Genomic DNA, 25,120 nt, shown 5'->3' with positions numbered 1-25,120 from the left:
ATATTCATTGGAAGGACTGATGGTTGAAGCTGAAGCTCCAATACTTTGGCCACCTGATGTGAAGAACTGACTCACTGGAAAAGACCCAGATGCTGGGAAAGATTGAAGGCAGGAGAAGGGGATGACAGAGGATGAGATGGATGGCATCACTGACTCGATGGAAGTGAGTTTGAGCAAGCTCCGGGAATTGGTGATGAACAGGGAAGTCTAGCGTCCTGCAGTCCATGGGGTCACAGAGTTGGACAGGACTGAACTGAACTGACTTATTAAGCACTCTATCACTCTGTAAAGTGAGCTATTATCTTCAGATTGCCTTTGATACTTTATCCCTGCTTGAGTAATAATACACACACCCACACACCCACACACACACAATCTTTGTCTGCTAATATGTTGCCCTCGAACTGAGAAACTCAATAATAAACTCAAATCATGATGCCAAGGAGGTAGGAGATGAAGGATTAACAGGCTGAGAGCTAGTCTCACAATTTCCGCCCGTAACTGGGGCTGAACCTGTAGTTTTGAGTTACAGTATTAGATTCTCCCCCCCTTTTCTTAATTTTTTTAAGGGGGAAGAGGAGGTTGTCACGCCTAGGGACTACAGGTGTGATTTATCATTCTCGATCTGAGCCCAGGACTTTCCAGACCAGGTGAGGGATTACAGCCGGAAAAGTTAGAGGCCCAGGGTAATTCTTGTAAACCGTCCCTAAATCCATCCTGGGGGGGAGGGGGGAGCGGGGTGGAGGTGGGGGAGGAGCGGGAAATTCCCCTACTTCAAACTCTAGGAAGCCTGGTCAGGCTGACCCCGGGGCGGGGGTGGGGGGCAGATGAGGAAATCCCCATCTTCCCCGTCTCAGAAAGCGCTCAGGTAGAAGTCGCACCGCTAAAGCGCACGGGGCCGTTTTCCCCAGGGTTGGTCACCGGGCGAGGAGGGGCGGTGGGGAAGGCTGGGCCGGCGGCCCCTTTAAGGCCGCGACCCACGTGCCCCGTGACGTCAGAGCAGGAAGTGTTTGAGGAAGTGGCGCCTGTCTGGCGGCTCTGAGGGCCCCGCGCGTTCATGTCTTCGGGGCGGCGCCCGCGCCCCGCCGCCAGGTGAGTGCCTCGGGCGGGCGCCCCCGGTGTCACCCGCCCCCCCGTCTCCGAGGCTCCCAGAGACGCGCGTGACCGGCCCCGAGTCCGGGGCTTCCCGGGCGGGGAGGGCTGAGAGGCCCCGGCGGAGTGGTGCCGGGCGGGGGCCCGGGACGCGGCGGTGATTCGTCGGGGCCACGGGGCGCAGCCCGGGGATCCCCTGGCAGGTCCTGGGCGCGGGGGCGTTCTGTCCTGGGCGGGACCCCCACGCCACCCCCTGGTGCTTCCATACAGCTTCGGGGTGGGGTGGGTGGGGGGCTGCGAAAGACAAGACTTTGCTCCCCAAACGAAAACCAGACCCAGCCACCTGCTTTTATGTACGGAGATGAAAAATCAGTTCCGATTTTTCTTTCCCATCGAAGCGCTGTGGCATCTCTTAACCTTGTCCATCTTCCCACTTTTCCTTAACCATCACCTTTTGTCCCCCCCCGCCCCCCACATTGCTTGCAGCGTTAGCAGGACTTCAGTATGAGCTGGTCACCTTCCCTGCCAACCCAGACATGTGGGGCCTGGGAAATGAAAGAGCGGCTTGGGACAGGGGGATTTGGGAACGTCATCCGATGGCACAATCAGGTAGGCTCTGTGCTGCTGGGAGGAGCCGGGGGCGGGGGAGGGGCCGGCAGGGTTAGAGGGTGCAGACTAAGTCTCACCCCCCCACCCACCCTGTGAATGGGGCTCACCTTGGCCCTGGGTGGGCTTCTTGGGAGAGAAAGGGCCTGGGAAGGCAGCCTTAGGTCCCCTAAGCTGACTCTAGGTTAGTGGTCTCCAAGCTTTACTGACTATGTCACCTAAATAAATAGTAAAAAAAAAAAAAGTTTTCAACTTCAAATATATATTTTAAAAATTACAAATCTTTGCTAACCTAATATTATCACCTACTAATATATTGTGTAGTTGACTCATTGGAAAAGACTCTGATGCTGGGAGGGATTGGGGGCAGGAGGAGAAGGGGACGACAGAGGATGAGATGGCTGGATGGCATCACCGACTCGATGGACATGAGTTTGGGTGAACGCCGGGAGCTGGTAATGGACAGGGAGGCCTGGCGTGGTGCAGTTCATGGGGTCGCGAAGAGTCGGACACGACTGAGCGACTGAACTGAACTGAACTGAATGTATTAGATGTTATGAAACATGCAAACATGTTTTCACACTTTAGAAAAATCTGAAGTGTGAAAATAATAAAACATTTTTAAATGTTTTAAAAGTTAATTTAAAAAACATTTTAAATACTTACCAGTCCTGGTGTCTTCCCAGTGTTGTTTGCAATATCTCACAGTGAGAGTTATACAGAGGCACACGAAAATGAGAATTATCATTCAGGATGGTGGGTGAACATGCACGTTTCAAGTAATTTTTATAATTTTGAATTCTTTGGGCTGATTTTACATCTCATAGATCCTCATTGTTCTCTTAATGTCTTTGACACATGAATTTTTCACCCCACAAGCATTAGGGCTTCCATATTCCTGTTTGCCCTGGTGTTACATGCACTGAAATTCTCCACAAGAATCTCTTTAAGTCACTCATCCATTTTATGAGAGTCCTTTTATTAAAATCCTGGATTGCAAAGTCAAGTGGGCCTTAGGAAGCATCACTACGAACAAAGCTAGTGGAGGTGATGGAATTCCAGTTGAGCTGTTTCAAATCCTAAAAGAAGATGCTGTGAAAGTGCTGCACTCAATATGCCAGCAAATTTGGAAAACTCAGCAGTGGCCACAGGACTGGAAAAAGTCACTTTTCATTCCAATCGCAAAGAAAGGCAGTGCCAAAAAATGTTCAAACTACTGCACAACTACACTCATCTCACACACTAACAAAATAATGCTCAAAATCCTCCAAGTCAGGCTTCAACAGTACATGAACCATGAACTTGCAGATGTTCAAGCTGGATTTAGAAAAGGCAGAGGAACCTGAGATCAAATTGCCAACATCCACTGGATCATCGAAAAAGCAAGAGAGTTCCAGAAAAACATCTACTTCTGCTTTATTGATTATGCCAAAGCCTTTGACTGTGTGGATCACAATAAACTGTGGAAAATTCTTCAAGAGATGGGAATACCATACCACCTGACCTGTCCTGAGAAATCTGTATGCAGATCAGGAAGCAACAGTTAGAACTGGACATGGAACAACAGACTGGTTCCAAATCCAGAGAGGAGTACGTCAAGGCTGTATATTGTCACCCTGCTTATTTAACTGATATGCAGAGTACATCATGAGAAACGCTGGGCTGGATGAATCACAAGCTGGAATCAAGATTGCTGGGAGAAATATCAATAACCTCAGATATGCAAATGACAACACCTTTATGGCAGCGAAGAAGAACTAAAAAGCCTGTTGATGAAAGTGAAAGAGGAGAGTGAAAAAGTTGCCTTAAAGCCCAACATTCAGAAAATGAAGATTATGGCATCCAGTCCCATCACTTCATGGCAAATAGATGGGGAAACAGCAGAAACAGTGTCAGACTTTATTTTGGGGGGCTTCAAAATCACTGAAGATGGTGACTTTAGCCATGATATTAAAAGATGCTTGCTCCTTTGGAAGAGAAGTTATGACCAACCTAGATAGCATATTCAAAAGCAGAGACATTACTTTGCCAACAAAGGTCCGTCTAATCAAAGCTATGGTTTTTCCAGTAGCCATGTATGGATGTGAGAGTTGGACCGTAAAGAAAGCTGAGTGCCAAAGAACTGATGTTTTTGGACTGGGTGTTGGAGAAGACTTTTGAGAGTCCCTTGGACTTAAAGGAGATCCAACCGGTCCATCCTAAAGGAGATCAGTCCTGAATGTTCATTGGAAGGACCGATCCTGAAGCTGAAATTCCAATACTTTGGCCACCTGATGCAAAGAACTGACTCATTGGAAAAGACCCTTATGCTGGGAAAGATTGAAGGCAGGAGGAGAAGGGGATACCAGAGGATGAGATGGTTGGATGGCATCACCGACTCAATGGACATGACGTTGAGTAAACTCTGGGAGTTGGTGATGGACAGGGAACCCTGGCATGCTGCAGTTCGTGGGGTTGCAAATTGTTGGGCACGACTGAGTGGCTGAACTGAACGTATTAAAATTGGATGATACTGTCCGTAATTCTACGTAAGTGGGGCGCTCAGAGCCTCTGGCCTGTCCCCACCGGCCCCTGTCTGCCCCTGCTGGTGGAAATCCCATTGTCCTCGGGATCCCCCGAGTATTAGAAGTGGCGCGCGACCTGACAGATCCTCTGAGCATGGTGCTGCATGGTTAATAGCAGGAAAGCTTCATTTCCTGTGTGTTTTTTTTGATTCCTGTTTTGAGTAACCCCTGCCTATACCCAGTTTGGAGATCTCTGCTTGGGGGAACCCTCACTTACCCTATAGCTAATACTAGCTTCTTGACCCAAAATTCAGACACACTGAAGCCCTTGAGGGAAGGTACCCACTTTTTAATGAAGGACCTCCAGCATCTTTCTGGACTTGAAGAGATGGTGGATTCCCAGGAGCCTGGCTGCAGCCAGCAGGGAGAGTCATCCCGGCCTCTGGCCAGTCACAGCAGAGGTCATCTCAGACCCCCAGCCTCCCCTATCAGCTGGAAGACGTGGAGCTCTGAATGGGTGGAGCAACCCCTGGAGGAACGTGGGGGCCAGAGGACAGTCCTGCAGGTGGTAGTTACTCAAAGTCACCCGGGAAACTCCTGATTCCAGGAAACTCCATGGCTGGGGTACAAGGGAGGTGCAACAGAGCCCTGGCATCAGGACGGAAGAGCTAGCTCCTTCCCCAATTCAGTTCAGTCACTCAGTCGTGTCCGACTCTTTGTGACCCCATGGACTGCAGCACGCCGGGCCTCCCTGTCCATCACCAACTCCCGGAGCTCAGCTCCTTGCTCAGCCCCACACAGACCTGGGCCGGGGCCTTCAGAGTCTTGGCTCCAGCCCGCATTCCACTGCAGCCACATCTCAGCTTCCTTGAGAGAGAGTTCTGTCAGGATGGTCCACTGTCTGCTGTCTCCACCCCCGGGGGCCCCCGTGTGCTCTCTGGGCTTGGGGTACAGTTGTCAGATGGAGGCTGTTTCTGGCTTTCTAGCTGTGAGCCCGAGGGAGAGAGAATGTGTTTGTGTCTTCTATTTCAAGTTTCTTCTGTTCAAAAACCTTATTTAACAAAAAAACCGAAAGCCAAGCTCTCCTTCTGCCATCTGGGGCCCCTGCCCTCCCTGCCTCTGCCCTCTGGGCTCCAGCAGGTCAGTCAGCGAGGCCCACCCGGCGGAGTCTGGGGTCAGTTCTCCCTGAGTTCCTCAGCCTCCCTTGCAGCCCGTGTATCTGCGGAGGAGGGCTCCCGTCAGCCCGGACCCTGTCTGCATTTGGGCCTCTTCCAGTTCCCTCACAGAAACTCTATGTTGTGCGTGTATTGGGTGCCCAGGAGTCAGCCACTGTTTGATGAAGGCCTTTTTGGAAAAAGGAAAGCACCGCTAATCAAGTATTATAAACGTAAGCTCCCAACTATGGTCATCACAGCCTGGGAGAGGAACCCCCAGGGCGCTGAGACCTTACATTGGGGGTTGGGAAGGCTGCCCCAGGAGGCATCGCCAGGCGGGAGGAACAAGGAACCTGAGGGTTGGTGGGCACTGGCCGGGTGGGGAGGGTGGGAAGAGGGTCCAGGCTGAGGGGGCGGCCTGTTCAGAGCCCCTGCCAAGGGTGGGCCCTGGCCAGCGGGTGTGAGCAAGTGGGCTGACAGGGGAGCCGGGTGCAAGGGAGGCTAATGTGCAGAAGGTGGGTGCTGCTGCCGGGAGCCCTGCTTTGGTGGGGGGGGGGGGGGACACATGGGAAGGGGCCCAGGCAGTGCTGGGCGGGGCAGTCAGCTCTCCCCAAAGACATCCTGATTTCTACCAGGTAACAACTCCTACCTGGCTTATTTCAAACCACTGGCGGCTTGACCACCTTTCTCACCAAATTCCTGGATATTACCCATCAGCTCTTGGGGTGTGGTACTGGGACCCTGCTGGCCCTGCCTTGTCCACTGGAGAGACCAGTTATGAGGTTTCTGGAGTACTCCAGGCGTGAGACTGGACGGGGCTGATGGTTGTGGAGGCGGGCAGATTTAAGAGCTGTTTTCAGGGTGACAGGTGGCAGGAGGTAGGGGTGGGGTGGACGTGAGGGGTTGGGGGGAGGCATCCAGTGTTCGCTGGTGTGTGGTGAGCACTTGGCCATGACCTGGCTTAGTTCAGGAAGTGGTCCAGGTCCTCCCGGGCTGTTCCCACCGTCGGGGAAATCCCTGGGCTGCTCTGGGTACGCAGGGGAGGGTCTTTCATTAGTGTCCATGATCAGAACATGAGCTGCGTGTTCTCTGGGAGACCCCCTTGCGTTCCGAGCCTCTGGAGGAAGGCACCCAGGAGAAAGGGGTGGCTATGTAACTCCAGTCGGGCAGAGTCACAGATTCTACCGGACGTGACAGCCATGCATGTTTTCCTAACACTCCACGTGCCTTGTCCATAAGAGAGAATACTTCTGCTTCCTCAGAGGAGGAGTCACATGAGAGAGCCCAAGCATCGGCACCCTCATTCGGATGAGAGACACCTAATGATCAGACCCACATTTGTGGAGAACGCACCGCACGCCCGCGTGGGTGAGACGTTTCACCTGCTTTGTCTCCAGTCGGCACGGCAGCCCCCAGCAGGAGTACTGTTGTTCTTACTCCCATTTCATATCCGAGGAAACTGAAGTGTAGGGAGGTTAACCCCTTCCCAGAGAGGCTGAGCTAGTAGGTAAAGGAGCCGGAATCTTCTGAACCTGTTCCTCTGAATCCCAGCCTCACGCCTCGTCCACTGGCTTCTCCAACGTGGGGATCCAAGGTCAAGGACACTCCTGGGAAGGCTCAGTTTTGTCCACCGTCAGTCTAAACTGTTTTGAAGCACTATAGTGAAAACCCCCGCTTTGGATGACAAAATATGTAGGTCTTCCTTGCTAAGCAGAGACGCCGAAAACGAGTATCTCTGAGGGAGGAAGGGCAGTGGAACAAATGACCCCACCTGCCTTCCTGAGTGTTTTTTGCTTTTCTTACCAAGCGTGCGTGGGCTTCGACAGTCCTTGCTGTGTGGATACTCTCTTAAATCTTCAGCTCAAGTACTGTCTAGGAGGGCTTGCATTTTCAATAGGATGTTTTGTTAGACACAAAGGGAGAAGGAGAAGATGAGGTGACCTCAGTGACCTCAGCTGCAACCCCTTCCAGGACAGAGCTTGCATCACACGGACCCGGGCTTGGGTCCTGGCTCTGATGTGGGCAGCTTTGGGGCTTTGTGCCACAGCCTCCCACGTGGATTTGGAAGAAGCTAACATCACCAGATGGTCAACACCGAAATCAGATTGATTATATTCTTTGCAGTCAAAGATGGAGAAGCTCTATACAGTCAGCAAAAACAAGACCAGGAGCTGCCTGTGGCTCAGATCATGAACTCCTTATTACCAAATTCAGACTTAAATTGAAGAAAGTAGGGAAAACCATTAGACCATTCAGGTATGACCTAAATCAAATCCCTTATGATTATACAGTGGAAGTGAGAAATAGATTTAAGGGCCTAGATCTGATAGATAGAGTGCCTGATGAACTATGGAATGAGGTTCATGACATTGTACAGGAGACAGGGATCAAGACCATCCCCATGAAAAAGAAATGCAAAAAAGCAAAATGGCTGTCTGGGGAGGCCTTACAAATAGCTGTGAAAGGAAGAGAAGCGAAAAGCAAAGGAGAAGAGGAAAGATATAAGCATCTGAATACAGAGTTCCAAAGAATAGCAAGGAGAGATAAGAAAGCCTTCCTCGGCGATCAATGCAAAGAAATAGAGGAAAAAAACAGAATGGAAAAGACTAGAGATCTCTTCAAGAAAATTAGAGATACCAAGGGAACATTTCATGCAAAAAGATGGGCTCGATAAAGGACAGAAATGGTATGGACCTAACGGAAGCAGAAGATATCAAGAAGAGATGACAAGAATACACAGAAGAACTGTACAAAAAAGATCTTCACGTCCCAGATAATCACAATGGTGTGACCACTGACCTAGAGCCATACATCCTGGAATGTGAAGTCAAGTGGACCTTAGAAAGCATCACTATGAACAAAGCTAGTGGAGGTGATGGAATTCCAGTTAAGCTATTTCAAATCCTGGAAGATGATGTGAAAGTGCTGCACTCAATATGCCAGCAAATTTGGAAAACTCAGCAGTGGCTACAGGACTGGAAAAGGTCAGTTTTCATTCTGATCCCAAAGAATGCAATGCCAAAGAATGCTCAAACTACCGCTCAATTGCAGTCATCTCACATGCTAGTAAAGTAATGCTCAAAATTCTCCAAGCCAGGCTTCAGCAATATGTGAACCATGAACTTCCTGATGTTCAAGCTGGTTTTAGAAAAGGCAGAGGAACCAGAGATCAAATTGCCAAAATCCTCTGGATCATGGAAAAAGCAAGAGAGTTCCAGAAAAACATCTACTTCTGCTTTATTGACTATGCCAAAGCCTTTGACTATGTGGATCACAACAAACTGTGGGAAATTCTGAAAGAGACGGGAATACCAGACCACCTGATCTGCCTCTTGAGAAATCTGTATTCAGGTCAGGAAGCAACGGTTAGAACTGGACATGGAACAACAGACTGGTTCCAAATAGGAAAAGGAGTTCGTCAAGGCTGTATATTGTCACTCTGTTTATTTAACTTATATGCAGAGTACATCATGAGAAACGCTGGACTGGAAGAAACACAAGCTGGAATCAAGATTGCCGGGAGAAATATCAATAACCTCAGATATGCAGATGACACCACCCTTAGGGCAGAAAGTGAAGAGGAACTACAAAGCCTCTTGATGAAAGTGAAAGTGGAGAGTGAAAAAGTTGGCTTAAAGCTCAACTTTCAGAAAACAAAGATCATGGCATCTGGTCCCATCACTCCATGGGAAAGAGATGGGGAAACAGTGGAAACAGTGTCAGACTTTATTTTCTGGGCTCCAAAATCACTGCAGATGGTGACTGCAGCCATGAAATTAAAAGACGCTTACTCCTTGGAAGGAAAGTTATGTCCAACCTAGATAGCATATTCAAAAGCAGAGACGTTACTTTGCCAACAAAGGTCCGTCTAGTCAAGGCTATGGTTTTTCCTGTGGTCATGTATGGATGTGAGAGTTGGACTGTGAAGAAGGCTGAGTGCCGAAGAATTGATGCTTTTGAACTGTGGTGTTGGAGAAGACTCTTGAGAATCCCTTGGCCTGCAAGGAGATCCAACCAGTCCATTCTGAAGGAGATCAGCCCTGGGATTTCTTTGGAAGGAATGATGCTAAAGCTGAAACTCCAGTACTTTGGCCACCTCATGCGAAGAGTTGACTCATTGGCAAAGACTCTGATGCTGGGAGGGATTGGGGGCAGGAGGAGAAGGGGACGACAGAAGGTGAGATGGCTGGATGGCATCACTGACTTGATGGACGTGAGTCTGAGTGAACTCCGGGAGTTGGTGATGGACAGGGAGGCTTGGCGTGCGGCGATTCATGGGGTCGTGGGGTCGTAAAGAGTCGGACACTACTGAGCGACTGAACTGAACTGAAGATACTGATCCCTTCTGCTGTCAGCCTGTCTGGGCTGAAAGCCTCCAGAGTGCCTTGCAGATATAAGCACTAGCAGCCTGGGTCTTAGACGAGTGAGACGCCCCAGGGCGCCTTGCTAATGTCACAACCTCTGTGCTGTGATGGGAAAGGCTGGAAAGTGCTGCCTGATCCCTGTGGACACGCTGGTCACCGCTCGAGAAGTAGGGCCAGCTCTCCCTGTCCCCTCACTGGACGACACTGCGCTCGCTGAAGCCTGTCTGTGTGTCTTCAAATCTTACAGGCTTTGAGCCCTGGCCTGAGCCATCAGGGGACCATCTTTTTGACGATCCTGACTGACTGTACTCACGCTCTAGTCAAGGAAGTGAAATGACTACTCAGGAACATATCAAATAGGTGTAAATACAAGCACCAGCTCGTGCAGAAATCGTTATGGCTCCTGTTTAGCGAGGGTGTCATCGCCAGGTGTGATGGGTGCCTTATCCATACCACCTCCTGTGTGCTCGGGTGTGATAGGAGGATCCTCAGGCAGGATTTGATGGGAGGTGGGGTATTCCTGCCTGGAGAATCCCGTGGGCAGAGGAGCCTGGCAGGCCACAGTTGATGGGGTCACGCAGAGCTGGACGCGCCTGAAGGGCCTTGGCACAGAGCGCAGGCTGCACGCAGTGTGGGGGGGCAGGGGCAGCAGGTGGCGTGGGGAGAGAAGGTAGGAACGTGCTCCAAGCCCCTGAGGGGCCCACGCTCCGTCTCATTTTACCGACAGCACCAGAAGGGGTATAGTCATCCCCACCTTGTGGATAAAGACCCAGAGGCTTAGGTGATGAGCTCAAGGTCACACATTCACCCGGTGAGGCGCGAGGGATCACCGGTGATCTGACCTGCTTCCTCCGAGCTCCTGTGGGTGGGTCTGGAGGCGAAGGGAGTGGGCGGGTTCAGCCAGCTGACCTCAGCCTTCTGACTCTGGGCCCTCCTTCCCGAAACACTCATCTGGGAGGGAAGATCCGAGAAGGAACACGGAAGGTGTTTCCAGCCCCCCTCTTAGACCACAGGGGCCTGTTGAGTGGTTGCCTTGGTAACAGGAGGTGACTTCATGACCCGAGGGTGTGGACAGACCCCTTGGCTTCCTGTTCGTGGCCCTCCAGCCATTAGAAAAAGGCTACCAGGGAGGCCGGAGGCTCCTTCAAAGGCTGGCCTTCAGCTCGCTTCTCCTGTAGTGCTGTCCAGGGGTCCCAGGAGTCTGGGGGAGCCTGCCCCCCCACGCTGACCCCTCTTCAGAGTACACTCACCTTTGTCCGCAAAAGGCGATAAGATCGTAGAGACTTGAAGGACCTTCGTAATCAACTGCCTTCGATGGAGACACCATCCTGGGCCCCTTTCTCCATTTTCTCCAGATATACCGCTTTTAAATTTTGTCCCAACTTCCTAGGAGTTGGGTACTGAGATGGTTCGGGCCAAGTCTGGGATTCCAGAGAACTGAGCTGAGACTGGGAGGTTCCAGGCCAAAAAGAGTCAGTCATCCATGCCCTGGCATGTCATTGCAACTTGGGGACAGACACCCCCAGAGTTTCAAAACCATCTTCACAGTCTGTTCATGATTGATTGAATTTTGCTTTCCAGAGAAAGTATGTGTTTAGCCACAGAAGGTCCTTCTACCTGGGTTTCTGTTTCAAGTGAAAGATTAATCGTGGAAAGATGGGAATGTTTTAGAGTACTTCCTAGAGGGTCTCAGGGTAAGAGGTGTTTGTGTGGGACCCTCAGGCCTGGGAAGGCAGGGTTTCCCCTGGCACCGCAGGACCAGGCTGAGCTGCCCACTCAGTGTTGGGGCCTGTGCCCACTTAACCCCACGGTGTGTTCCGTGTTCACGTCATAAAATTCACTCTATAGGTTGAGTTTGACTGTTCATCAGTCTTTAGTATCAATCTTCAGTATCAGGGTCTATTAGTGGATTCTGGGATGGGCCAGGTGACGGCTGTGTGTGAGCTCCGGTGTTTGTGTTGGGCAGGACATTACAGCCATCTGCAGTCACCCAGTGTATATGCAGACGGATTCTATAAAATATTTCCTAAGGCACGTAACGTCTACCCTTTGGGTTTGACTTATCTGTCATTTTTTTTTTAAGATTCATTTATTTTCTTACTTATTTTGGCTGTGCTGTGTCTTTGCTGCTGCTTGGCCTTTTCTCGTTGCAGCAAGTACGGGCTGCCCTTCATTGCGGTGCCTGGGCTTCTCGTTGCAGTAGCTTTTCTTGTTGCAGAGCACAGGCGCCTCATGGGCTCTAGAGCATGGGCTCAGTAGTTGCAGCGCACAGGCTTAGTTGCTCCACAGCATGTGGGATCTTGTGGGACCAGGGATCGAACCTGGTGTCCCCTACATTGCAAGGCAGATCCTTAACCACTGGTCCACCAGAGAAGCCCTGTCCGTCATCTTCATGAAGGAAGCGTACTGTTTATGCTCAGGAGAATAGTGACCCCTCCCCAAATGTCTGCGTCCTAACCCCCTGAGCCTGTGAAGGTTAGGTTGCACTGCAGAGGGAATCAACGTTGCTGATCAGCTGACCTTAGTTGGGAAGCTCATCCTGGACGACCTGGGTGGACCCAGTGTAAGCACAGGGGCCGCTGAGAGTGACGAGGGAGACGGGAGAGGCGGCGTCAGCAGTGCACCCGCAGAGGCTGCACTGGTCCCCGCTGGCCTGGAGCTGGAGGAAGGGGCCGTGGGCCACCGGTTGCAGGCAGACCCCAGTTTCTAGGGCGGACATGAAGGGCATTCTTCACTAGGGCCTCTGAAGACGACATGGCTGCCAACAGCTTGATTTCAGTCCCGTGAGACCCTCGCCAGACTTCTGAACCTCCAGAACCATCGGGAAGTAAATTGGTGTTGTTTTAAGCCAGCGAGCTGGTGGCAGTTTCTCGTAGCAGTGATAGAAAATGAATGCACTGTCGTGTATATTAAACTAGGTGCAGATTTTTAAACTCGAGGAGACGTTCTGCAGTAACAAACCATGAATTGCAGTATCTTCTACTGAACGGTTGTTTAAAACAACCGTCAGTCTCAACATCACATGCTCAGCGGACACTCCCGGCTGCCTGACCTCCCTCTGCAGTGTGGCCGTCCTTCTCTCATTGCTGGAGCTCGGGTTTCTGCGCGATCACGCCCACCTGCAAACAAGCTTCTAGACACGTATCAGAATGGCTGTTGGTGGAGTTACCAGAGAACTGAGTAAAAAAACGAGTCTGAACCCTAACGGGAAGTGAAACTTGAAAGCAGATTCGAATCACTTTGAGAGCAGGGGATTCGGGAAGTTCACGATGCAAAGGGTGGAAAGTCTCGTGCAATGTAACGCAGTCTGGTTGTTCGTTGATGAAACAAATCGTGGCCTCTGGACACACACCCTAACTCTTAAGCAGTGCTAACTGGACGTCCATCCAGGGTTGCTCGTCCAGCTGTCCTGGTGGGTTCAAGAGCAGCAGAACTGCCAGTTTTTGAAAGAGGTCAGCTCTTCTTCAAGGGCACCTCCGAATCCTGGCCAGAGATCGGGGTTCTAACAGCGCAGTAAGTGGACAAAGTGGCAGAGCCTGGCCGTCAGCACCTGCTGCCGTGGGCGATGCCGGGGAGCGTGGCTCAGAGCAGGCATGGGCTGCCAGAGGGTGAGCCTTCGAAATACTGCTGGGCGGGGGGCCATCACAAAACAACACATCTTGTACAATCCTCTTTATGTGAAGTATCCAGACGGCTAAATCTGTAGAGGCAGCGTGTAGATGAGTGCTTGTCTGGGCCTGGGGGTGGAGATGTCTTTGGGAGGGGATGAGTATGTTCTCTTTTAAAATAATTAACTAATTAGTCCCTTGGACTGCGATGAGATCCAACCAGTCCATCCTAAAGGAAATCAGTCCTGAATATTCACTGAAAGGACTGATTCTAAAGCTGAAGCTCCAATACTTTGGCCACCTGATGTGAAGAACTGACTCATTGGAAAAGACCCTGATGATGGGAAAGATTGAAGGCTGGAAGAGAAGGGGACGACAGAGGATGAGATGGTTGGATGGCATCACCAACTCAATGGACATGAGTTGGAGTAAATTCCAGGAGTTGGTGATGGACAGGGAGGCCTGGCGTTCTGCAGTCCTTGGGGTCGCAGAGTCAGACACGACTGAGCGACTGAATTGAACTGAGTGAAGCTGCTCTGGGTCTTAGTTGTGGGACAGAGATCTTCAGTCTTGGTGTGGCGTGTGGGACCTTTAATATGCAGCATGTAAAGCTGTTAGTTGCGGCATGTGGGGTCTAGACCCCCCGACTGGGGTTCGAACCTTGGCACCCCCGCACCACGAGCACCGAGTCCCAGCCACTGGACCACCAGGGAGGCCCTGGTGAGCACGCTCTAAAACAGACTGTGGCTTTGGCCACGTTACTCTGAATGTACCCCAGACCATCAGCGTGTGTGCTTTCCATGGCTGAGTTGAATGGTGTGTGAATGATATCTCAGAGCTGTTGGGAAAAAAAAAAAAGTATATAAGGTGACTGTGTGACCGAGGCTTAATGACAGCCGTGTGGGGACTTGATAGAAGCCACTTGGGAGAGTGCCCTGGGTGGGGCTGCTGGAAGTATCTGCTTCTGGCCTTGGAGCCGTCACAGTCAAAAGATGCCTCCACCTCATTCCTGAAGCTTTCATTCATGAATGTTGATTTTAGGGACGGGTCTGCTGACCAGCGAGTAAGGCGTCCCAGGGGACACTGTCTGTTTCTTGTCTGCGTGCGTGTGTGCTAAGTCGCTTCAGTCGTGTCCAACACTCTGCGACCCTGTGTGCAGCAGCCCGCCAGCCTCCTCTGTCCGAGTTATTTCCCAGGCAAGAACGCCGGAGTGGGTTGCCATCTCCTCCTCCAGGGGATCTTCCCCACCCAGGGATCAAACCCAAGTCTCTTCTGTCTCCTGCATTGGCAGGTGGGTTCTTTATCACTAGCACCACCTGGGGAGCCCTGACTCCCATTGTCCTTTTCCTCCCGGGTGGGCCCTTGATCTGCAGGGATCGTGGCTGGATTGGTGGACCTGTGACTCGATGCGTGTCTGCCGCCCTGAGGAAGCATGTATCCCTGGGGGCCTTGCCACGACCTCGACATGCATCTGTTGAGTCCCAGTCTGGACCGAATGAATTCCTGCACTTATAAGACTTAGGATTCCTCGTAACACATGTTTTCATAAACAGAGAAAATGGTCCAGTGGGGCCTCTAGGACACCCATCTTTTGTTTGGGCCCCAGTGGAATTTTGGTACCATTCTGTAGCCTTTTCTTGCTGGATTTCTCCTCTGCCTGCCCTGCAGGTCAGGGCTGGTCCCAGGGCATGTGGGCTCTTAAGGGGGCTCTCACTGCAGGGGCCTGGGGGCCCGGGAGGGGGCGGCCGAGCGCTGACCTCGGTGCTGCCTGGACACCCAGGGGGAGGGAAGAGTTAATCCTCGGGACCCAGGCTGTCTGTCGTTCACAAGAATTGTAGCAATTCCCTCATTCCCATTCATGAAGCTTCCATCGAGGGCACTATGTCAGATATTGCATTAGAGGTTAAACTCCTGAGGATGGACAGGCCTATAGTGTAACAGAGAAAAGAGAAAGTAACCCTGTGACCCTGCAGAAAATAAGTCTTTGGTGAGTAAGTGCTACGAAGGAGTGCCCTGTTGAGACAGGAGGGCAGGAGCCCCTGCGGTGGGGGGCACCCAGGCCTTGCCCCGGAGCAGAGACCAGAGGGCACAGGCTGGGCCAGCGGTCTGACCCTGACTGGCATTGGAGGCCCGAGGTGGAGTTGCAGGAGGAGGATGGAGAGGTGGGTTAGAGCCCAGCTTCAGGCAGGAGGAGGATGGAGAGGTGGGTTGGAGCCCAGCTTCAGGGGTTTAATGCCGGCGGCGCCTGCGTGGGCCTGCCGCCAGCAGTGTTCCCAGTGCCTGCTCAGGGCTGGACGCTGCTGGGGGCTCAGCCTGGAGGCGCCTGAAAGGCGGGTGTCAGTGTTCCTACTTTACAGATAGAGACACCAAGCCAGAGCCCGTGGTCCCCCCAGCATCACAGAGCTGGTAAATGGCTGTGTTGGGATTTGAATCAGCCTGTGTTCCATCTCCTATACTGCGCTTGCCTTCTCTCTGGAGAGAGAGACCCCCCCAGCGAGAGAAAAATGAAACCTGGAGCCAGGGCGTTAACTGTTAGGCTGAAGCACAGGGAAGTGCCTTTTGCTTGGGTCCAAGATCAAGTCCAGTAGCACCAGGGTTCAAGGAATGAGGGTTCTCTTGGGCAGAAGTGTTCCAAAGAGGTCTCAAGGCGGAGGTGGGGACAGGGCAAGGCCTGGGTGCAGATGTGGGGTGGATAGAGATGACCAGGGGGCAGGGCCGGGAGGTGGGCTGGAGGGGACTTGGGGCCATCCGTTAAGGGGCACGCTGCCGGCCTTGGGGGCCTGGAGCTGAGCGCGGGCTGTGTTCTGGGCCCGGAGGCGACAGCTGTGGGTTTGACCCTTGGCTGTCTCTGATCGTCCCGTGCGTCCTCTGCAGGAGACGGGCGAGCAGATTGCCATCAAGCAGTGCCGGCAGGAGCTCAGTCCCCGGAACCGCGAGCGCTGGTGCCTGGAGATCCAGATCATGAGGAGGTGAGGGCCTGGGCGCCAGCAACGCCGGGGTGGGGGACCTCAGGGCTCGGGGGACGCTGCAGTGACTCTGGAGGAGGGCCTCAGGATCTGGAGCCGCAGCCTAGCTCTCTGGAAAGAGGCGTGAGGCCCAGCACTGATACCCTGATAGAGGTGTCAGGGCCCCAGCCAGACTGTCCAGGCGGGTGGCCGCCGGGGCAGCGGCAGTGACAGCCCACCCCCGGCCCCGCCGAGGCTTCTGAGTGGGCTTCCTTTGTTATATGATACAAAGCAGCCAGTACGCTGAGTTTTCTGTCAGCAAAGATCCTTTTTCCCCAGTGTTTCCAGTTCTGAGCCGGTAGGTGAGTGTCCCTGCTGTGAACCTTTTGGCAGAGTCTGTTCCTCCAGGGGGCCGGGGTGGGGGAGCTGGGGGGCTGCCCTCCCAGCTGGGAAGGCGCGGGGGAGTTGCAGCCCAGCAGGGGCTCCCTCCCGACCCCGGGGAAGGGGGTGTCTTGTGAGACATGAGCACGTGCACACACACCGCACACTCTACATGCAGACACACCCTCACACACATGACACACATACATGCCACATGCACAGACACGCCACAAACACACCACCCACACTCCACAGACACAAACCACATACAGACACCTCACACGCACCCCACATGCACACACACCACACGAGCAGACACAGACACACCACCCACACGCCATACAGACACACACACATGCCACAAACACACCACTCACGCTCCACATACAGACACACAAACCACACAGAAACACCCCACATGCACACGCACACACACACCACAAACACACCACACGAGCAGACACAGACACACCACGCACACATGCCATACAGACGCACACACGCCACACACACACCACCCACACACACCACATACACATACCACACACACATGCCATACACACACACCATGAACACACCAACACTCCACACACAGATACACAGCACACATATGACACACACCATATACACTGCACACATACACAACACACAAACACACTGCCCACACTCCACACTCAGACACACACCCCACACCCCACACACATAACACATGCACAGACACACCACCCACACTCCACAGACACACAAACCACACACAGACACCCCCCACACACCCCACACGCACACATACCACACGAGCAGACACAGACACACCACACACATGCTATACAGACACACAGATGCCACAAACACACCCCACATGCACACGCACACACACACCGCAAACACACCACACGAGCAGACACAGACACACCACACACACATGCCATACAGACACACCATGAACACACCAACACTCCACACAGACACACCACACACACACACCCCACATGAGCAGACACACACACCACACACACATGCCATACAGACACACACACGCCACAAACACACCACCCACACTCCACATACAGACACACAAACCACACACAGACACCCCACACACACCCCACATGCACACACACACCACAAACACATACCACACGAGCAGACACAGACACACCACACACACATACCATACAGACACACACACGTGCCACAAACCACCCACACTCCACATACAGACAACACCCACACACACACTACATACACACACCACACACACATGCCATACACACACACACCATGAACACACCAACACTCCACACACAGACACACATCCCACACACACACCCCGTCCCCACCCAGTGGCGTGCCGTCGACAGTCCCTCCGCTTTCTCTGCTTTAGAACAGTTGGGAAGCGTGGGGGGCGTGCCGTGGGGCCTCTGAGGAGAACCAAGCTCCCTGGTGCCCTTGCACGACCAGGGCTCATGGCTCAGACCGAGCGCTGCCGTGCCCTCGCCCCGGCACCCTCCAGGCCCTGGCACCTCGAGGCTCTGGGGAGCAAGGGTGAGCCTGGTGTCTGCCCCCCTCACCCGTTCCGCTTCCCCCCTAGGCTGAACCACCCCAATGTGGTGGCTGCCCGGGACGTCCCTGAAGGCATGCAGAGCCTGGCTCCCAACGACCTGCCCCTGCTGGCCATGGAGTACTGCCAGGGCGGGGACCTGCGCAAGGTGAGGTTGCGGGGCCTGGGGCGAGGGCCCGGGGGGGGGGGGGGGGCCTGTGCGGGGGCAAGGTGAGGCTGCAGGTGGCCCTGAGCGGGGGCACCCTAGAGGGGCAAGGTGAGGCTGCGGGGCCTGGGGCGGGGGCCCTGGGGGGGACGCAGAGGTCAGGGCGGGGCTTGTTGTGCACTCTCCGGCTGTCCCTCGAGTGATGAGGGAACACCACCCGGTCAAGTCCAGGGCAGGGCTGGACCAGCCCCAGACAGACCTTCCTCCCCCAGCACAGCTGTGTCAGCCCTTTGGTGCCCCGTGGCCACCGTCCCCGTGAGCACAGCTTCTCCCAGCCACGGCTGCCCGGGGTCACACAGTGGGGCAGGAAGGGACTGACTCGGCTCCGGCTGGCCGGGCCGGGGACCCAGAGCTGCCACTGACACAGTTTCTGGGCTCTGCTCCCCACCTACCTTCCCGCCATGTCCACACGTCTCTGTATCAGAACACGCGCTGCGGGGTGGGTCCCGGGGGCCGTGTGTGTCCCATCTCGGAAATGGTACCATGACCTGCTCTTACTCAGCCTCGTGAGCAGCCCTGCGATGCAGGGGAAACAGATGGGGTCCCGAGTGAAGGGGGGCACCTCCTGGCCCAGAGGGGCTGCGTGGGGGGCTGGGCCGCCACAGCCGCAGCGGCAGAGCCTGGGGCTCACCTGCGGGTCCCAGTCGCGGGCCCCGCTCCATCTGTGAGGACAGAAGTGTGAAGACAGAGCACGAAGACCGTGCAGGCTCTGGGCAGAAGGCGGCTTTATATTGCAGAGAGCTTGCCTCTCCGTCCACATCCCCCCACTCCTCGCCCCGGAAGAAGGTGCACAGTGGTGGGCAGGACAGCCAGCAGGTGCCTCGTGCCCCCTCGGCCGTTCCCAGTGCCAGCACTGCCTGCTTTCCCACTGCTCTCGTGGCCCCTGCCACTGTCCCTCTCCAGAGGGACTTTCCATGAGGCCCATGTGCCCGAGTGGCCATCTCCGGCCCGAGGGGTGGCCCATCAGGGGGTGTCAGGGCAGGATATGAGCATAGTTGCTGGCACAGCCCACAGGCAGGGACTGATAACAGAGGCAAAACAGGGACTCGACAGAACTTCCATTTTCCTCTTTTATTTTCCTAACCTTTGACAGCCACTGGATTACTAACTGCAGCTATTTAGGGAGATAAAGCTGTGTCCCTGTAGCCGAGTGGACACTCCCTGGCGGGCAGCGTGGGCGGTAGGTGGGAGGCAACCAGCTTACGGCAGCGGAGGACCTCCAACGTCATCTCATGGGCAGCGGGGAGCCGGGCAGCGGGGAGCCAGGCGGCCGGGGAAGAGAGTGATACAGACTGGGGCGTGATTGACCCGGCCGGGGGTGCAGGGTGGTGCGGCGGAGGCGGGGTGGCGCACCACAGGGCCTGCGTCCACGCGGTCACCAGGGGAGATCAGGGAGGGGGGGCACTGCTGCCCTGGCGCCCGGGGTCCGTCATCTCGGTTCCAAGAGGAGTGGCCTGTCTTTCCCCGCTCCTGAATGTTCAAAATCCACACTCCTGGACGGGGAGACATGCTTGGCCAGTGCGTGCTGCTGCTGCTAAGTCACTTCAGTCGTGTCTGACTCTGCGACCCCATAGATGGCAGCCCACCAGGCTCCCCCGTCCCTGGGATTCTCCAGGCAAGAACACTGGAGTGGGTTGCCATTTCCTTCTCCAATGCATGAAAGTGAAAAGTGAAAGTGAAGCCGCTCAGTCGTGTCTGACTCTTAGCAACCCCATGGACTGCAGCCTACCAGGCTCCTCTGTCCATGGGATTTTCCAGGCAAGAGTACTGGAGTGGGGTGCCATTGCCTTCTCCATGGCCAATGCGTGAGTGAATCTAAAAGCCAGAGCTGATCAGAGGAGTGAGGTGTGTGTGCCCGATATGGGAACAGCTCATGGACATACATGGGGGTGGGGGTTACTTCGCATCGGTGCCCCTCTTGTCGGGAAATTGCTTTCTGAAGTCCAGGCTGGCTTCTCGCAGCAGACTGAGACCCTCGATAGACCACCGGGGCCAGGAGGGCCCGAGCCTCAGATAGACTTGCGTCCTGGGGCAGCTCGGTCCTGCAGCGGCCTTGGGGGTGGACAGACGCCTGGACCCCTTTGGTCCGGCATCTCACCCGTGAGACGGGAAGGCCGCCGACGCTGGCCTCAGAGGAGGGCAGGCTGGGATGCAGTGAGATGGGGCAGGAAGGCTCCACGGAGCGCATCCACGTGGCTCTCCATCTGCGAAGAGCTCAAGGGCCGTGTGGGCTCTGGGTGCAAGCTAGCTTTGTACCTCCATCCGCACCCCCTCACTCCTCCCTAGGGAAGAAGGTGCACAGGTTTGGGGCAGGTTTGGGGCTTGGGGGGCAGGACAGCCAGGTGGCACTGTGTCCACGCTCAGCCGTCCCTGGACCCAGCGTCGTGTGCTTCCCGTTGCTCTCCTGGCTCCATCGTGGTGCCGGCCTGTGGTGAGTGCTTGCCACGTGGTCCCTGCTGTCATCCCCACCCAGGGCAAGGGGAAGGGGTCGGAAGGAGGGATTCAGTGGGTCCCCAGGGCTCTTGGGAGCAGTGGATCAGCAGTGGCTGAGCTCCGGCTGTGCCCATTTCCCTGGGACCGTGGCTCAGGTGAGGCTCCGAGAACGGCTTCAGGGTCGCACACGTGAGCACCTCCAGGAGCTCGCAGGTCTCCTTCCTCCATCCCCGTCTGGGCCCTGTCCTGGCCAGTCCTGCCGCCCGTGCCCGCCCAGGACCCGGGGAGCGCTCAGACGGCCTCAGCTGGCGGAGGACCCTGGTGGACAGTGCATTGGTGGCTGGTGACCACTCCCCCTGATGCCTCTCCCCTTCTTCTCAACAGTACCTGAACCAGTTTGAGAACTGCTGCGGCCTGCGGGAAGGAGCCATCCTCACCTTGCTGAGCGACATTGGTAAACCCCAGCCCCGGACGTCCGGCCGTACCCGCCGGGGGGGGCCTTGCGGGGGCGGAGGGGAGGTGACAGGTCTGCCGGTCTCTGCGGAGGTGGGTTGGCAGGGACAGACGGTGGCGGGGGACTGGTGAGGGGGCGGTCGACAGGGCCTAGTCAAGCGGGCACTGAACTCAGATAGATTTCCCTTCCTTCCGGACTAAGTCATGTGCACAGAAGAGTGAGTTTCCTTTCCCATTAAAGAGCTCCACTCCCAGCTTTCCCGTAACGGCCAGTGATGGAGTTGGTTGTCCTTTGAATGCATCTCATCCCTTGGCAGTGAATTTTTCCACTTCCTCGTTGGTAGTTCTCTTGCTGGCCAAAGCCATAGGAAAAAACGGTGCTCCTTTAAACCCCGTTTAACCCTTGGCGTCCTCCGAGGAGGGTGTTGACAGCCCTCTGAGAAGGCCTGGCTGGCCTGAGCAGCAGGAGCCCGACCTTGGCGTGCAGGGCTCAGATACCATCTCCCCGGCCCTGGTACCTGCTCTTTTGGGGGTAAACCTGCAAGGTTGGTGGTGCAAGGTGACAGTCTGAGATCGGGAGTTGAGAGGTACCCAGGGTTCGTCACTCAACGTTTGCCCCCAGTTTGGGGAACGACACTGTTTTCACCCCTCGCCCACCGCGCCCTCTCGGAAGCTGTATGTTTTTTCTTGTGGTATGTTCAGACTTTCTGTTTAGGAAAATACCAAGCATATAGGAAAGTTGGAAGAGCAGTGCAGTGAAGCCAACAGGCTCGTCACCCCGGTTCACCAGTTATTGCCACCTCGCCCCATCTGTAAAGCTGCGTTGCTGATGCTTGGCCTGGGAGGGTAGGGGGGCTTGCAGTGCCCAGGGCTTTGGCCTTGCCCCTGCCGCCTCGTCACTCTGGGCAAGAAGGAAGTGAGGGGGAATGGAGTGATGATGTGCTTACGGTTAGGATCCAAGCAGTGGGACATGGAAAATTCCCTGTCACTCTGTAGCCTGTGTCTGTCCTGTGGATGGGGTTCACAGTGAGGACAAGATGACGTGGCACCAGTCGGGGGTTTCTCTCCAGCTCTGTTGAGGCGTAATTGACATTTGACACGTGTGAGTTTCAGATGTGCAGCGTCAGGATGTTGCAGCAGTTTTATGTGACCTGAGTGTGCGTCCATCACCAGCCAGGCTGCTTCAGAGAGGGAGGTGCCCTCTCTGACTCCCTAGAGAGTCCAGTCCTTCGGCCAAGATCCCACCTGCTCCCTGGACCCCCCGCCCCCACGCTGGCCTGTCCCCACTGTGCATGGACGTTCACGTGTCTTCTGCGCTGGTGGCCACATCACAGTTCATTCTCTTGAGTCGAAGGCAGGTTAGAAGGTTGGAGCATGTTCTTTTGCTCTTTGTGGACAGCTTTTGTTTCTGGTTAGAGCTTCAAGTCTTTTCTGTATGTTATTTCTTCAAATGTGTTTTCACTTAGTAGGTTATTTGTGCATTCAGGAAATTGTTGTTAAGATAGTCTCTGAGTGATTGTCTCAGGCACACAAAACTGTCTACTGCCTCGTGTACCTTTAGCATCCTCCAGTGACCCTTACGATATTTACGGAGCCTCTGCGGGTCTCATTCTCGGTGTGGCCACATGTCATGTCCAGGTACCACTGCCTCCTGTGGTAGCTTTCTGTTATGTATTCGAGGTGTGTGTGTGTGTAAGTTACACGTAAGTCAGAATAGTGAGGACAGGTGAGCCCCGGGGAAGCTTAAGTGGCTCCACTCTCCTGTCGGTGGATGAGTATCAAAGGTCGTTAGGTCGCTGGTTCCCTGTCTTCCTCTCTGTGGCCCCAAGTTGGAAATAATGAGGCTTTCTTTGAAGTGCTGGTCTGATAGAATTAAACTCACAAAAGCCAAGACTTTGTCAATGCTGTGTCTCCCACATCTGGAATAGTAGTACCTTGCATAGCAGCTGCTTTATACATACTTGTCAGTGAATGAAATAAATCCCAAAGGAAATTAGAAGAAGGACCTACTTTTTATTTAAAAGAACAGCTATTCACGTAAGATTAAATGAGCCATCGGGGGTCAGATAGCAGCCCTTGCCTCCTGTTAGCAGCGTGGCCTTTGGCACATTGCTTATTTCCTTTAATGGATCTGTGTTGAGCTGCGCCGGGTCTCCATTGCCGCACTCGGGCTTCCTCTAGCTGCGGCGAGTCAGGACTGTTCCCTGTTGCGGTCCGTGGGCTTCCCACTGCAGCATCTTGACTTGTTGCGGAGCACAGGCTCTCGTGTGAACCGGTTTCAGCGGCTGCAGCACTCGGGCCCAGTAACTGTGGCTCGCAGGCTTTGTTGCCCTGAGGCTCGTGGGATCAAATCCAGGTCCCCTGGATTGGCTGGCAGACTCTTAAGCACTAGGCCATCAGGGAAGTCCCCTGTTACTTCTTAAGGGCAGCAGCTTTATTTGCTGAGAGACGGACACATGGCTCGCCTTGTGAGAACCGTCAGGAGGTAGGGCAGTTGCCATGTGCTGGTCCCTCCTGTCCTTCCCCCGGCCCCCCAGGCTCCCCTTTTGGAAAACCTCCGCTGTCCTCAGTTGGGCTGTGACCCAGGGCTGAGGTCCGGTGAGCTGGGCGGGTGGCCATCTTCCAGGATGTCCCTCCCTGGAAGTGGCCGACCTTGCTCAGACCACCGCCCTTGCCGCCTCCTGGATGCCATCCGGCCGCCTGACTGGGGGGTTGCTGATAAGCTCAGATTGACCTTTCAGTCCCTTTTCTGATTTGTGTACGAGATTCATGAAGTTTATTTCTCTTGCACAATGTCGTCACGGAGCCCAAGTTCAAAAGGGTTTCTGGGAGCTCCTCTCACATAACTCTTTTGTATTCTGGAACGTTTCCTGAGCCTGTTTTGTTCCAGTTAGTCCCAAGGGCCGACCCATGTCCCTCTGTGGAGCTGCCCTGCTGGTCCCTGCCAGGCTGACCGCAGATATGGCCAGAGCCCACCCCTGCCCCGGGGCGGGTACGTGGCCCTCTCTTGAGGACTCCTTGTTCTTCTTGTTCAGTCTCTCAGTCATGTTCAACTCTTTGTGACCCCATGGACTGCAGTACGCCAGGCTCTTCTGTCCTTCAGTATCTCCCAGATTTTGCTCAGATTCATGTCCATTGAGTGGATAATACTATCTAACCACCTCATCCTCTGCCACCCCCTTCTCATTTGACCTTCAGTCTTTCCCAGCATCAGGGTCTTTTCAAATGAGTCAGTTCTTTGCATCAGGTGGCCAAAGGATTGGAGTTTCAGCTTCAACATCAGTCCTTCCAGTGAACACTCAGGATTGATCTTTAGGATGGACTGGTTGGATCTCCTTGCAGTCCAAGGGACTCTCAAGAGTCTTCTCCAACACCACAGTTCAGAAGCTTCAATTCTTTGGTGCTCAGCCTCCTCTATGGTCCAGCTCTCTCATGCGTACATGACTACTGGAAACACCATAGCTCTGACTGGCCGGTGACCCCTACTTAGCTTTAACTTCTCCTGTGCCACTTGTCTCCCAGAGATGCCCACGCAGAGCAGCATCAGGATGATAGACACAGGCATTTCCCAGGGAGCTTCATGTTGCCTGAGAAGATCTCGCAGAATGCACATGAGCAAGTGAGCAGACGCCCGGGAAGCCTGTGGGTGAGCCCATTTCCTGCGCCGGGACAGGCGGGCCTGTTAGAAGATTGCGCTTATGCTGCTGAGAGCTCTGGATACAGGTGCTGAGGCAGCTGGAAGTGATCTGTCTTCCACATAAAGTGACCTTAAAATAGCTCAAGGAAGTTGTAACTCAGTGGACTCATTATCCTC

The 25,120-nt window shown here is 54.2% G+C and overlaps 1 protein-coding gene across 2 annotated transcripts in view; it reads left to right on the top strand.

The window, feature by feature from the left end:
* The first annotated feature begins 937 nt into the window (after positions 1-937).
* Positions 938-25,120, top strand: part of IKBKB (inhibitor of nuclear factor kappa B kinase subunit beta) — a 52,804-nt gene continuing 28,621 nt past the window's right edge. For both annotated transcript variants that reach the window (XM_025277661.3, XM_025277759.3), the window contains exons 1-5: positions 938-1,092; positions 1,579-1,701; positions 16,203-16,297; positions 18,246-18,363; positions 21,238-21,307. In XM_025277661.3, coding sequence (XP_025133446.1) covers positions 1,597-1,701; positions 16,203-16,297; positions 18,246-18,363; positions 21,238-21,307 — 388 coding nt within the window. In that variant the 5' untranslated portion in view covers positions 938-1,092; positions 1,579-1,596. The remainder of the gene's footprint in view (positions 1,093-1,578; positions 1,702-16,202; positions 16,298-18,245; positions 18,364-21,237; positions 21,308-25,120) is intronic.

Source organism: Bubalus bubalis, chromosome 1 (assembly GCF_019923935.1).
Source record: "Bubalus bubalis isolate 160015118507 breed Murrah chromosome 1, NDDB_SH_1, whole genome shotgun sequence".
Lineage (NCBI taxonomy): Eukaryota > Metazoa > Chordata > Mammalia > Artiodactyla > Bovidae > Bubalus > Bubalus bubalis.
Note: the sequence above shows the minus strand (reverse complement) of the source record. Positions and strands in the feature narration are given on the sequence as shown.